Genomic DNA, 13,658 nt, shown 5'->3' with positions numbered 1-13,658 from the left:
GCTCCATTTCAGGAACTGAGGGCAGAGACCAAATACATGTTTATTATGTCACAGCTGCATATGCATGGAAAAAAATCAGAAAGAGCTGTTGGAGAAGTTATTTGGGGACAGAAGGGGTTTACTGATATTTTTTAACTTCTCTGTATTTTGTGATTTTTAGTACAATAATCATGTTTAGTTATACAATTAAAATGTGTTAAATATCATTTAAAAAGTCAACATGAAGCCTTGACCTGTCCAGCCAGGGCCTACAGTGGCAGGGTCAGGAAGCCTTCCAGACAGAGCAGGCCGTGCCCCCACCCCCGTTTCACAAGCTGGGACCTCTGCCTGGATACCCGCGCCCACCCCCTCCACATTCACACCCACCATCACTTCCTATGAGTGAGGCCTTCCCTTTCCCCCCAGCTCCGGGTGCCCACTCAACCAGAGGACATCATGGTCTGAGCGTCTGCCTGTCTGTCTGTGTCTAAACAGGGGAACTCCTTGGGACGAGCACTCTGCTTGACCTATCACCCCGCGGAGCGTGGCATAGAGATGTGGGCAGTGGGTATTTGGTGAGTAAAGGAATGAATGAAGGAGAAAATAATCCTGAAAAAGGTGATTTCTGAAGACCTTTCTCCAACAGGTGGAACCAGTCCCCCTTTGAGCAGCCTGCTAGGCCGGGAACCAAGTGTGAGGAGTGGGGTGGGTACAAAGCCCAGTGTTTCTGAAGCCTGGGGAGGCAGACTAGATGGACATGGGACTTGTGGGTAGGTCTAGGGGTGGCAGTGTTGCTGTGGGGGCTGCAAGGAGGTGGCCAGTCTCAGGGAGGGCTCGTCCTTAGAATCCCCCCACATCCATCCCCCAGGGCTGTGCAGTGCAGGAAGGCCCAGCTGATGGGGAAGGTGCACAGGGACTTGTTTGGGACCGGCCACCTGGTCCTGCCTGAGGAACTGACCCTGGGACCCAGCCCCTCAGACCCCCTCAGGAGATGCTCGACTGCGATGTGGGGCTGCCCAAGTGTGGCAGCCATCTGCAAGTGAGAAGAGGGACAGGTGAGGTGGGCCTTGGTGTCAGAGGCCAAAAAATCACATCCTGACCAGAGGATGGACTGGACTCCAGCCACGATCTGCAGGGCAAAATGATAGGGTCTTCAACTAGCCCAGGGTTCTTGGGTTGTCGTCTGGGCCCTCCCCTTACAGGCTCGGTGACTTGGGTTAACCCTTCCCCTCCCTGAGCCTCACTTCCATCAGTGAAACCAGGGCTGGGCCAGGGCTCTCAAGACCTCCCAGCTCTGACCTCTGGCTTTCTCTCAGGCTGGCAGGGGATCCAACAGACGTGGCCTGGCCTCCCCTGCTTGCCTCCACCTCCTTGTGAAGCCTCCCCGTCTCCCCCTGTGAGACGAGGACAAGCAGGTGCTCACCTGCGGGTCTCTGATACCTCTGCCCCAGGGGAACCTGGAGAGCCTGGTCTACGCGCAGTGCTCCACTCCACTCCAAAGTACAGTCCCCACTGGCCTCCTGGCATTCTGTGACTTCTAATTGTTCTTCAGGTGGTTCTCTTAGATTTTCTAGATAGACTGTCATCTACAAATACTAGTTTATTATTTTTCAACATTCATGCTAAAAGTTTTCCCATGTCTTATTTATCTAGAATAGAGTTTCTCAAAAGCAGCACTATTGACATTTTTGGCTATAATTCTTTGTCATGGAGGACTGTCCTGTGCATCGCAGGATGCTTAGCAGCACCGCTGGCCTCTGCCCTCGAGGTGCTAGTAGCACTTCCTAGTCATGACGGCTAAAAACATCTCAGACATGGCCAAATATCCCCTCAGTGGCAGAATCCCCCTCAGTTGAGAACTGCTGGCCTTAACACAGAACAGTATTGGGTCACAGTAATGATAGCACATTACTCCTGCTCCTGACTTGACTGGGAATACGCCTAGTATGAAAGTATGCTAGGATCTGTGTGCTCCTGTCCTGGCTAGTACACTCGTATACTGTGTCCAAGTTTAATTCACAAAAAATGAAAAACATGATTTTCACACAAATAATGAAGGAATGTGTGTCAAATATTTTAATTAATGAGGGAATCAGTAAGATGATAAAGCTCGTTCAAGGAACATTTTGAGAAAGAGTATTTCTAGTGAAGCAGGAAAGACATTCTGAAGCACGTGCTGAGTTAGAGACGAACCTGTTCATGCCCTATACTGCAATAAAACTGCAATCTTTCGGGTGATCTTTTCTACTGGACAGAAGTCTATACGTTAACATACAACTTCTCAGGTACATTTTCTTACATTACTGGTTTTCAAAGTATAGTCCCCAAACTGAAAGCATCAGCTTCACCCGGAACTTGTTGAAAATGCCAATTTTCAGGTCCTATCCCAGGTCCATGTTATGAGAAGCCTCGGGGCCGGGGTGGGGGCAGCACTCTGCTTTAACAAGCCCTGCAGGCGACACTGATGCTCTCTAAAGTTTGAGAACCACCACTCTAAATAACCTGTATTTATGGAACAAATCAGTGAGACAACGCTCCAGAATGACATTAAACAGACATGCCACCCACCTTTTTCCTTATTTCCAAATTTAAATAATGTGCCTGTCTGTTAAGTTTGTTGGTTACTATTTTGTTTTTCAAATACTCTACCAACTTAAGGCAGTTTTCATCTATTCCTAATTTTTCTTTTTTCTCCCTTTTAATAAAAAGTGGTTTTCCAAATCTATCAATTTTTTTCTTCTTTAACCTAGTGATATGATGAAATACAAGTTGAATCATTCTTATATTCTTTTTTTTTGTTTCTTTCTTAAAGATTGGCACCTGGGCTAACAACTGTTGCCAATCTTTTTTTTTTTTTCTTCTGCCTTATCTCCCCAAACCCCGCCTGTACACAGTTGTATATCTTAGTTGCAGGTCCTGCTAGTTGGGGGACGTGGGACGCTGCCTCAACGTGGTCTGACGAGCGGTGCCATGTCCGCTCCCAGGTCAGCGGAGCGCGCGAACTTAACCATTCTGCCACGGAGCCGGCCCTCTTATATTCCTAAAATAAAATTTTTCTTTGACACGGTGTAGTATTTTAACACACTATTGACTTCAACACGCTGACATTTACCATTTTTAAAAAGCTCTTTACACATGAGATCAATTTTAGCACGAATTGGGAAGTTTTCCAGCTCTATCTATTTATGGAGGACTTTAATTGTCATAGGCTCTATCTGTCCTTCAAAGCTTGCAAGGCCACGACAACAAAACCAGCTGGGCCTGGTGTACGGGGAGGAGGGGAGAGAACCGAGGAACCATCTCAAACTGCTCAATGTCGTCTTCGTTTATTAGTCTCTTCTCTAGTGTATTTTTGTTGTTGCTGTTTTGTGTTTGTTTTTACCTCTTCACGTGAATAGTGGAAATTTCGTTTTTCTAGACCATCCACTTGCTCAACTTAGCAGTAAGCAAACTAATGCAATTTAAGACAACCTATTTTTCTCACATTAGACTGGGAAAAATTAAGATAAACATCTAACGTTGGCAAAGCCATAGGGAAACAGTTCTGAACGTGCACGTCAATTTTAATAGTCCTTTTTGCTGGGCAACTAAGGCGATTCATCAAAATGAAATCAAATACCCTTGAAGGAAACATCTGGGGTGCTGGTAACATTGTTTCCTTATATGGGTGCTGGTTACATAGGGTGTATGTACAGTTTATGAAAATTCATTCAGCTTCCTATTTACAATACGTACAGTTTTCTGTATGCGTATTATGTTTTAATAGAGTTTTAAAAATAGGTCTTTTGCCACAGCCCACAGCTATAAACAATGCCATCGCTTACTGGTGGAAAACACGGAAATGACCCCAACACCCTCTCACAAGGGAATTACTTTAAAGGCCAGTCAGGGCGCCAGAGCTCCTGCTCCCTTAAGTTGAACAAGTTAAATGGCTTCCACTCCTTCTTTCCTCCCGCTTTGGATGTGTGCTCCGTTACCTGGTGGTCGGCGCCGGTCGCGCCCGGGGAAGCGCTCTGAGGACGACGCACGACCCCCGCCTTCCGCCCCTGGCGGCTCGGGAGGCCGCCGCCGGCCACGCCCCCACGCCGAGGCGGCCCCGCCCGGCGTCACGTGCCCGTGGGGTCAGCTGACCAGGCGCGACCGGAAGGAGCGGCTCCCTGGTCCGGGCCTCCTGGCGCGATGGTGAGGGATGCTGGGCGATGCGAGGCGGGGGATGCTGGGCGGGCAGGGTAGGATCCCCCAAATCTCCCTGCTGCCGCTGCAGGAAGCGCGGGGCGCCGGGTGCGAGGAGGTGGAGAGCCTGCGCTGTCCCCTCAGCAAACGCCTTGGGTGCCGTCCCGAGGGCCGGGGGTCCGGTAGAGAAGAGCCCCCTCCCGGCCTCCCCTGCAGGCAGTGCAGGCCGGCCCGCCGGCTTGGAGTCCCGGTGCTTCCTTGGCAGGAAAGAAGGGCCCCCGTCCCCTGACGCAGGAAGCGGGGCTGGTCGGGAGCAGGAGCCCTGCCGGGCCTTCCCCTGCCCCAAGAGGACCTCCCGAGGGTGCCCACTTCCCAGCCCTCCTGCGGGACTGGGAGAAGAACTGGCTTAGAATTCGGTCCAGCCTTCCGCACTCTTAGGAAGCCCCTTCGCTCTTCTCAGAGCCGGAAAGGAGGAGTTTTTGGATTGGGACTTTCCAATTCACCCATCCGTTCATTCCTTCAGCAGATTTGAGTGTCTCTCTACATACTGTGCACTGTGCCACGCGCTGGGACTGCAGTGGCAGGAGGGAAGGGCAAAGCTGGAGGCTTGGACTGGCGGTCCTAGTCCAGACTTGAGGGGAAGGACCTGACTGCACCTTGTGCATAGCTTAGGAAGGCTTCCTGAGGACGGCATCAACCGGAGGGCCTGGGGGCGGGGAAGAAAGCTGGCTGGGTGCAGCGCAGTTTGTGTACCAGGGGTCGGGAGGCATGGGGGCCGGGTGAGGGATGCCGTATCTTCAGACAGGGAACAGCATATTCACAGACTTCAGATGAGAGAGAGCAGGGCTGCCTGGGAAGGAATGCGTTTCACCTAGCTGGAAGAGTATAGACTGGAGGTTAGTGAAAGATGAGGCTGAACAGGTAAGCAAAGAGCAAATCTTGCTGGGTGTTGAGAGGCACATAAAGGCGTTTGGACTTTAGGAAAAGGGCACTGGGAAGCTAGAAAGATCCTTCCGGCTGACTTGTAGAGGGAGCAAGAGGGGAGCCGAGAGCCCAGGCTGGGGCAGCAGACTCCCAGCAGATGGTGTGACCTGAGTTAGGGTAGAGAGAGTGGAGGTAGAAGTGAGGGAAATCCGCAAGGCTCAGGGGCTAAATGCGGGAGGGAAAAAGGCGAGGCAGGCGTCTGGGCTCGGTTCCCAGGTGGTGGTGCTCAGAGGGTGGGAAGCCCAGGACGGGGAGCAGGTTTCAGTGGGAAGAGCACCAGCTGCTGTGATACAGCCTGAGTGAGGTGTGTGGGAGCCGCCGGTGCAGCTGGCTGCAAGACAGTCGAGATTTAAGGGTCTGGAGCTCGGAAGAGACTCTACAGTGGCAGTTAAAAATTTGAGAGTCATCAGCACAAAGATGATCAGTGAACCCTAAAAATGTGTGACCTCTTCCGTGACAGTGTGAGTTGGGAAGAGAGGGCCTAGAACAGAGCCTAGAGAAAATGCTAGTGTTTTAAGAAATTACACAAGGAACACATTCTTGTGGTAAAATATGTAAATAATACAGATGGTAGAAGACTTCCATGGGGGAGAAGGGGCCCATAAACTTAGGAAACATCTGACATCTTAAATTTCTCTGACTTCTAACTGAAATTTAGAATTTCCTTCCATCATGGATATTGGCAACAAACCCCAGTATTATTAGCAGCACCTCCAACTGTGTCACTAATAGAAATCAGAGATATTTCATATCACATGACAGCTGTTGGCATTGTTTATGCTCATCATTTCTAAATTATGGTTATTAGACTTGAAACGTATACCATATCACCAATTTGTATTGAATATTTTGATAACTTTTAATTAGTTTCCTTTGCAATCCTATATATTTTATGCATTTAAGAACATTGTTTTAAGAAAGGCCTATATACTTGACCAGATGTCAAATGAGTTCATGGCACAAAAAAGTTAAAACCTCCTGAAATAGAGAAAGAAGTGCAAGACTGTCCTTAACACCGCCGTCACCTCAGTCCCCTGGCCCAGAGTCGTGACAGCAGGTGGTCTGCAGAGATGACCGTTTGGGGATTGAAGAAAGGAGAGTGAGCCAGCAAATGAGACCAAGGCCAGGCCAGAGGGAGAAGTCAAGAAGAGTATGGTGCTTCAAGAAAAAGAATGGGTTTGTGTCAGATGCTGCTGAGGAGTTAAGGAAGAGGAAAACTGGATTTAGTGACAAGAGAGCCATTTGTGACCATGGCTAGAGGACTTCATTGGAGGCCCACGTAGAAGCCCCAGTGCAGTGGGGTCGGATGTGATCAGGGGGTGTGGGGAGTGGCAGGTGAAAAGGAGCATGAGGGTTGGTCCTGGGGCGGGTCTGAAGTGGCTGATACGGTGAATGTGGGGCCGAGTAGAGGGCTGGCATTGCCAGGCTGCAGTGAGGGCAGGATCGGGAGAACCTGGATGTGCCATGTCCTCGGTTTGTGGGGTTTTCTTCCCAGCATCTGTAAGCAGCCCAGATTGAGGTGTGGGAAAATGGACGTGTGTATTGCTGTGGGTTGGAGCTTTTCCAGGCAAACAGGACAAAGGACAGTTGATCAGGGGAATGGAGGATTTTGGTAAGACATTGTTGACGGGGGGTTTGCACTCAAACAGAGGAAACAGACCTTGAATAAATGATGAAACATGATGTATGCTGTGACCAGTGCTAAGGAGATCAAGAAGGAAGGCCCAGGGGCTAGAGCATGATGGTAAAGAGCTGCTTTATTTTTTTAAACACCTTTATTGAAGGGCCGGCCTCATGGCCAAGTGGTTAAGTTCACATGCTCCACTTCAGTGGCCCAGGGTTTTGCCAGTTCAGATCCTGGGCGCAGACCTAGCACCACTCATCAGGCCATGCTGAGGCAGCGTCCCATGTGCCACAACTAAAATATAGAGCTATTTACTGGGGGGCTTTGGGGAGAAGAAGGAAAAATAATAATAATAATAGTAAAAAACCAGCTTTATTGAAATATAATCAACATTCAATAAGTTTTGACATGTATATATTCATGAAAACATCACCATGATCAAGGTAGTGAATGTATCCACTGGTTCCCAAAATTTCCTTGTGCAAGGGGCTATTTTAGAAAGTGTGGTGGGGCCGGCCTGGTGGCATAGTAGTTAAGTTCATGCACTCTGCTTCGGCGGCCTGGGTTTGCAGGTTCGGATCCTGATTGCAGACATCAAGCCATGTTGTGGCGGTGTCCCACATATAAAATAGAGGAAGATTGGCACAGATGTTAGCACAGGGCTAATCTTCCTCAAGCAAAAAGAGGAGGATTGGCACAGGTGTTAGCTCAGGGCCAATCTTCCTCACCAAGAAAAAAAAGATGTAGTCAGGGAAGGCCCATTGGAAGAGTTGTCACTTGAGCAGAGACCTGAATGAAGTGAGAGAGAGCAATCCACAGAGGGGACAGCAAGGACACCAGTGAGAGTGTACTGATGTAACTGAGGAACAGCAAGGGGGCCAGTGTGGCTGGAGCCCATGAGAGAGGTGACATGTGTCATGAGACCAGGGACTTTGTTTAGTTCTGTGCTGTACCCACAGCACTTGGAATGGGATCTCCCACAGAGAAGGTGCCCAGGCGATGTTTGCTGAGCAGATGAATGCCTGCCATCAGAACGAGGGTGGTGGCAGGGTGGGTCAGGGAGAGGGATTTCTATCCTCTATCAGCCTGGTAATAGGGGAGAACAGGTGGCCAGAGGGCATCCTTCTTGCTCCCTGAGGAGCAATAGTAGGGAGACATAGACAGATCCTGGCCACACCTCCGTCCTCCAGCCTGACTGCCTGCCTCACTCCTGTGCAGAGGTTCCGGTTCTGTGGTGATCTGGACTGTCCCGACTGGGTCCTGGCAGAGATCAGCACGCTGGCCAAGATTGTTGAGTGCACAGGGTCTACTTGGGGGGAGGGGGAAGGGAGGGGCTGGGGAGGGGGGCTGTGGTGGTGGAGGATGGTGAGATTACTGGTGTTGGGGCCTCAGTGCTCTCAGCCTGTCCTAGCATGCTGTGTGACTTTGATCACATGGCCAGCCCTCTCTGAGCCAGCACCCCCCACCCCCTGGCGTGGGGGGTGGGCCAGTCTGGCTGATGTGAGGCCTCTCCCTCCAGTCTTCGGTGAAGCTGCGGCTGCTGTGTAGCCAGGTGCTGAAGGAGCTTCTGGGACAGGGGATTGATGTGAGTGCAGGGCACAGCTCCCCACTGTCCCACGAAACTGTGACCCCACTGCCCTGAAACTGCACCAGGCCCAGGGAGGTGGGGGATCTGCTTCCCACACTCCCTGGATCCCTCCCATCCTTACCACAGCATCCAGGCTGGGAGGCGGGGGGCTGGTGGGCAAGGGCCTGGCACCCCCTGAGGCCTCCTTTCCCCATAGTACGAAAAGATCCTGAAGCTCACTGCTGACGCCAGGTTTGGTGAGTACCTCACTGACCCACAGATCTTGGGATGACCCTGAGTACTCATCCTGAGGCCTGGCACAGAGGCCCTCCCTCGCAGCAGCCTGCCCTACTCTGCCTTCCTCAGTGGAGGAACATGAGGGGAAGAAAGACATCCACAGTCCCACCCCGTGTCCTCTGCCAGCAGCAGCAGTGCTCTTGGCTCAAGGAGGCCTGGGGCCCCTGAGCTGAAGATAGTGGGGCAACAAGGAGGTGGCTGGGGCCACACTGACGCCCCCCCTACCCCACCCACGGCTCCCTCCAGAGTCAGGCGATGTGAAGGCCACGGTGGCAGTGTTGAGCTTCATCCTCTCGAGCGCGGCCAAGCACAGTGTGGATGGCGAGTCCTTGTCCAGCGAACTGCAGCAGCTAGGGCTGCCCAAAGGTATGGGCATGTGGGCGGCCGCTGGGTAACCTGTGGGCCAAGCAGCTGCTGGACAGCAGGCCAGGCCACACACGTGTGACCCTAAGATGCGCCCTGCCCTTTCTGGGCCAGGAGTCTGAGACCCGCCTTCTGAGCAGCCCCAGCCCCAGTCCCAACCTGCTGCCTCAGGGCACCTCCATTCTGCCCCCAGAGCATGCAGCCAGCCTGTGTCGCTGTTATGAGGAGAAGCAAAGCCCCCTGCAGGAGCACCTGCGGGCCAGCAGCCTGCGTGGTGAGTGAGTGGCGGGCCAGGGTTGGGTCTGGGCTCCATCCTAGAAGGTACATGCAGCATGGGAGGTGCTTGTCCTCAGGAGACTTGGCCATGGTCACATGGCAAGCAGTCGCAGAGTGGGGGCTCCTGACTCCAGCCAGGTTTCTTTCCTCTGAGATCTGCTCTGGATAGCCTGACCACCCGATTATTGCCACCTGCCCTGGGTCAGAGAGATGAGAGCTTCTCAAAGGCCACGCAGCCTTGAAGGGCTGAGGGCTGAGCCAGGGTGGGGGCCAAGGCTGCCTGGCTCTCCTGCTGTGATTCTGAGAGGACCTCCCTGGCTTGTCTCGCAGTGAACAGGCTGGCAGGTGTGGGCTGGCGGGTGGACTACACCCTGAGCTCCAGCCTGCTGCAGTCCGTGGATGAGCCCATGGTCCACCTGCGGCTGGAGGTGGCAGCTGTCCCGGGTGCCCCGGCCCAGCCTGTTGCCATGTCTCTCTCAGCAGACAAGTTCCAAGTCCTGCTGGCAGGTGAGGCTGAGCTGTCCCTAGAGGTGTAAGGGGCCCTCCCAGATTATACTTGACTGCCTACCTCTCCCCCTGCAGAACTGAAGCAGGCCCAGACCCTGATGAGCTCCCTGGGCTGAGGAGGAGAGTGTTTGGGGCCCATGTGGAGCTGCCCTATCCCTGTCGCTGCCCTCCGAACTTCTCTTCAGGTGGTGGCCCCAGCTCCAGGACCCTAAGGGCCTGGCCTCAGACCTCTGGCTTCCTAGGTTCCCACTTAAGAACTCAGCATCGGGATCCTGACGACTTGCCCAGTATTGCCTTCCCTTCCCCATGAAGGGCACTTGTCAGTGATTTTAACAAGCAGGAAGAATAAACAGAAGTGTAGAGGAGTGTGTGCATGGGTTTCTTTTTGGGTTTAGATCAAAGGTTTTTGTGAGAGAGATGAAATGACACATGGACCTCCCTGCCCCATCTACTCATTTTCTCAGCTGCTGATTGAGGCAGGTCAGGGGTGAGGCAGACTGAGGACCAAAGTGAAACAGCTTGTCTGTAGACAGGAAAATCAGGGTTCTAGCTTCCTGTCCTCTGATGCTCTTGGCTCTGCCCTCTCGGTACTGGCCTTGTCCTTAGGCTGGCAGCAAGTGGGTGGCCTCAGTGCTAGATGCCCCAAGTAGAGAAAGGGGAGCGCCCTTGTCTTCCTGTCATCACCTTTAGGAAGAGAGAAGGGCCTATGCCTGAACCAGTCATTGGCAAGAGGAATAGGGTTATGGATGGAGTGTTTCTGTGCCCCCCAGAATTCATATGTTGAAGCCCTAACCCCCCAGTGAGATGGTTTTAGGTGGTGGAACCTTTGGAAGTAATTAGGTTTAGATGAGGTCATGAGAGTGGTATTGTCATGACTGGATTAGTGCCCTTATAAGAAGAGAAAGATGGAGAGACTCTGCATAAGCATGTACCAAGAAAAGGCCACATGAGAACATGGCAGGAAGACGACTGTCTACAAGGCAGGAGAGGGCCCTCACCAGAACTGAATCTGCCGGCTTCTTGACCTTGGACTTCCCAGCCTCTGGAACTATGAGAAATAAAGGTCTGTTGTTTAAGCCACCCAGTCTATGGTATTTTGTTATAGCAGCCCGGGCTGACTAAGACAAGTGGCCACCTAGCACTGGCTTAGGTCAGCCAGGGCTCCTTGTAGAAGAGACGGATTCCAGGGCTGGGGCGGGGAGAGCACACAGTGAGCCTGGAACATCTTGGGGTGCAGGGAAGCTAGCAAAGAATAAGAGTCATGTCCAAAGGAGCCAGCTTGTCTCGCTGGCCAAAGATGGGACAATTTAAGCATCAAAAAGATAAGCTCTGCCTCCACCCCTGACTTCTGCTTCTGGAAAGATAGAGCACATGCGCTTCTCCCTATTCCTCCCACTGAGTACAGCCAAAACCTTGGACATTATATATAAAACAAACATAAGAAGACTCTGAAAGGTGGAGAGAAAAAGGCAGACTGGCTAGGATCCTCAGGACCTGGAGAACACCACTGCAGGGCATTCCTTAGACGTTCCTCCTGCGTCACATCTCCTGGGCTGGCTGCTGGAGAAGCCAGCAACCTGGAAATGCCAATACACAGACAAAGCCCCAACAGAAGCCTGCTCTCTCTAGCCAAAGGTCTGGGAAAGGGGCAGTCCAGCGAGACAGAAACTTACAGACTGTAACCGCTGTGCTCCAGCCACACACCACAGAGAAGCTGCCGCCCCTTCCACCCCTGCCAGCAAAGGCTAAGTGGGTGCCTAGACTTCCATGTGGCAGTAAGGAAGTGGCATCCCCCTTCCCCACAGGCACTGGGTCAGAGGAGGACTGCTAAAAGAGGAGATTTAAATAAGATCCAGGGTCTCATAATACCCCAAACGTCCAGGATAAAAAAAAATCTTCCATCATACCAAGAACCAAGAAAATTCCGAATGAAAAAAGATAGGTTCCAACACCAAGGTGAGTCAGATGTTAGAAATCTGTGCCAAGGATTTTAAAGCAGATCTGGCAAAAATGCCTCAAGTCTCAGCAAGGAAACAAGATATAAAGAACTGGATGAGAAATTTTAGAACTGAGAACCAGAATAGCCAAAGTAAAAATCTCAATGGATGGACTTAACAGCAGAAGAAAGAATCAATGAATTTGAAGATAGATCAATAGAAATTACCCAATCTGAACAATAGCGAGAAAACAGCTTGGAAAACCAAAACAACAATAACAAAACAATGAAGCAGCCTCAGTGACCTGTAGGACTATACCGAAAGGTCTACCATTCAGAATAGTATCATCAAGAGTCCCAGAAGTTGAGGAGAAAGAGGGTGGGACAGAAAAAGTATTCAAAGAAATAATGGCGAAAAATGTCCCAAATATGGCAAAAGACATAAACTTACAGATTCAAGAAGCTGAATGAAGCCCCCACAAGATAAACCCAAAGAAATCAATGCCAAGGTAGATCGTAATCAAACTTCCAAAAACTAAAGAAGAAAAAAGATCTTGAAAACAGCAGGAGAGAAACAGCCCCTTACCTATGGGGAAGCAATTCGAATGACAGCATGTTTCTCATCAAAACCCATCAAGGCCAGAAGGAAGAAGCACAACATTTTTGAGTCTCTGAAAGAAAAGAAGTGTCAGCCCAGAATTCTGTATTCAGCAGAATTTACCTCAAGAATAGAGAAGTCAAGACATTATCAGATGAAGAATCACTAATGTAATTTGTCACCAGCAGACCTAACCTAAACGTAAAAAGGCTGAAGGAGGATGTCTTCACAGAGAGGAACAGAAGCAATCTTGGAACATCAGGAAGGAACAATGGAAAGAGTGAAAATATGGATGCAGGAGACTTCCCTCCTCTTGAGTATTTTAATTATGTTAGGTGAAGCAGAATTTCTAACACTGTTGAATGTGGTTCTCAATGTATGTAGAGGAAATGTTTAAGGTTATTATAAACAGGAGAGGGTAAAAGGAGGTGAGGTTTCTACACTTCATTCAAACTGACAAAACGTCAACACAAGTGAACTGTGACAAGTACAGTGTATAATGTAATACCTAGAGAACCACTTCAAAGGCTGTATGTACAATGTAATCCACTCAAAAACAATATAGACAGGTCAAACTGGAATTCTAAGAAATGTTTGAGTAACCCACAGAAGGGCAAGAAAGAAAACAAAAATGAAAAACAGAATAAAACAAAAATAAAATGGCAGACAAAAGTCACAAGGAAAGTTCTAAGTCTCATCAAATGTATAATTCAGCTTGATTTCCCAAGCAGTGCTCCCTCTTCTGTGTTGTCACAGAATCCCGCAGACACTTCTCATTGTTGGTGTAACATTGTGTTGTAATCGTGTATTTACTTATTTGCCTCTTGTACCAGCTTGAGTTTCTTTTTTTTTCAAATTTTTTTATTTTTTATTTTTCCTTCTTCTCCCCAAATCCCCCCAGTACATAGTTGTATATTCTAGTGTGGGTCCTTCTAGCTGTGGCATGTGGGACGCTGCTTCATCATGGCCTGATGAGTGGCGCCATGTCCGTGCCCAGGATCCGAACAGGCGAAACCCTGGGCTGCTGAAGCGGAGCACATGAACTTAACCACTCGGGCAAGGGCCGGTCCCCAGCTTGAGTTTCTTAAAGATAGAATTGTGTTTCCATGTTTGCATAGCCCCAGTGCCTAATAAAGTACTCTTTCAATGAATTGGGGGGAAGATGAGGACTGCAATGAATTTAAAGATGTTGAATGTAAAAAAAAATCCGTAAGTCCATAGTAGAAAAGAGTTCTTAAAAGAAAAAGCCCCCTCCCAAAAACCCCAAATCAATCCTAATTTGTCACCATTGGATGTTGTTATTGCACTGAATTCTTAGTCTGAAGTTGATAATTAAGGGGAAAGAATTCAGAAT

At 50.1% G+C, this 13,658-nt stretch overlaps 1 protein-coding gene across 2 annotated transcripts; it reads left to right on the top strand.

The window, feature by feature from the left end:
* The first annotated feature begins 4,010 nt into the window (after window positions 1-4,010).
* Window positions 4,011-10,132, top strand: COMMD4 (COMM domain containing 4). 2 transcript variants are annotated; one of them, XM_044764483.2, is made up of 9 exons: window positions 4,153-4,208; window positions 6,786-6,880; window positions 7,979-8,050; window positions 8,280-8,345; window positions 8,545-8,584; window positions 8,871-8,990; window positions 9,181-9,261; window positions 9,594-9,770; window positions 9,846-10,132. In XM_044764483.2, the coding sequence occupies exons 2-9, from the start codon at window positions 6,875-6,877 to the stop codon at window positions 9,884-9,886; spliced, it is 603 nt and encodes a 200-aa protein (XP_044620418.1). In that variant the 5' UTR covers window positions 4,153-4,208; window positions 6,786-6,874; the 3' UTR covers window positions 9,887-10,132. The 2 variants fall into 2 exon arrangements, with proteins under 2 accessions (XP_014696875.1, XP_044620418.1); XM_014841389.3 differs by lacking the exon at window positions 6,786-6,880 and having other exon boundaries at window positions 4,011-4,161.
* The last annotated feature ends 3,526 nt before the right edge of the window (window positions 10,133-13,658 follow it).

This window comes from Equus asinus, chromosome 2, assembly GCF_041296235.1.
Source record: "Equus asinus isolate D_3611 breed Donkey chromosome 2, EquAss-T2T_v2, whole genome shotgun sequence".
Taxonomy (NCBI): Eukaryota; Metazoa; Chordata; class Mammalia; order Perissodactyla; family Equidae; genus Equus; species Equus asinus.
Note: the sequence above shows the minus strand (reverse complement) of the source record. Positions and strands in the feature narration are given on the sequence as shown.

What these genes read in the sequence shown, in the direction of transcription:
- COMMD4 (XM_044764483.2), top strand. An exon ending in TTCTGGGACAGGGGATTGAT is followed by an intron (nt 8,346 to 8,544) that starts GTGAGTGCAGGG and finishes CTTTCCCCATAG; the next exon opens with TACGAAAAGATCCTGAAGCT. An exon ending in GCAGCTAGGGCTGCCCAAAG is followed by an intron (nt 8,991 to 9,180) that starts GTATGGGCATGT and finishes TTCTGCCCCCAG; the next exon opens with AGCATGCAGCCAGCCTGTGT.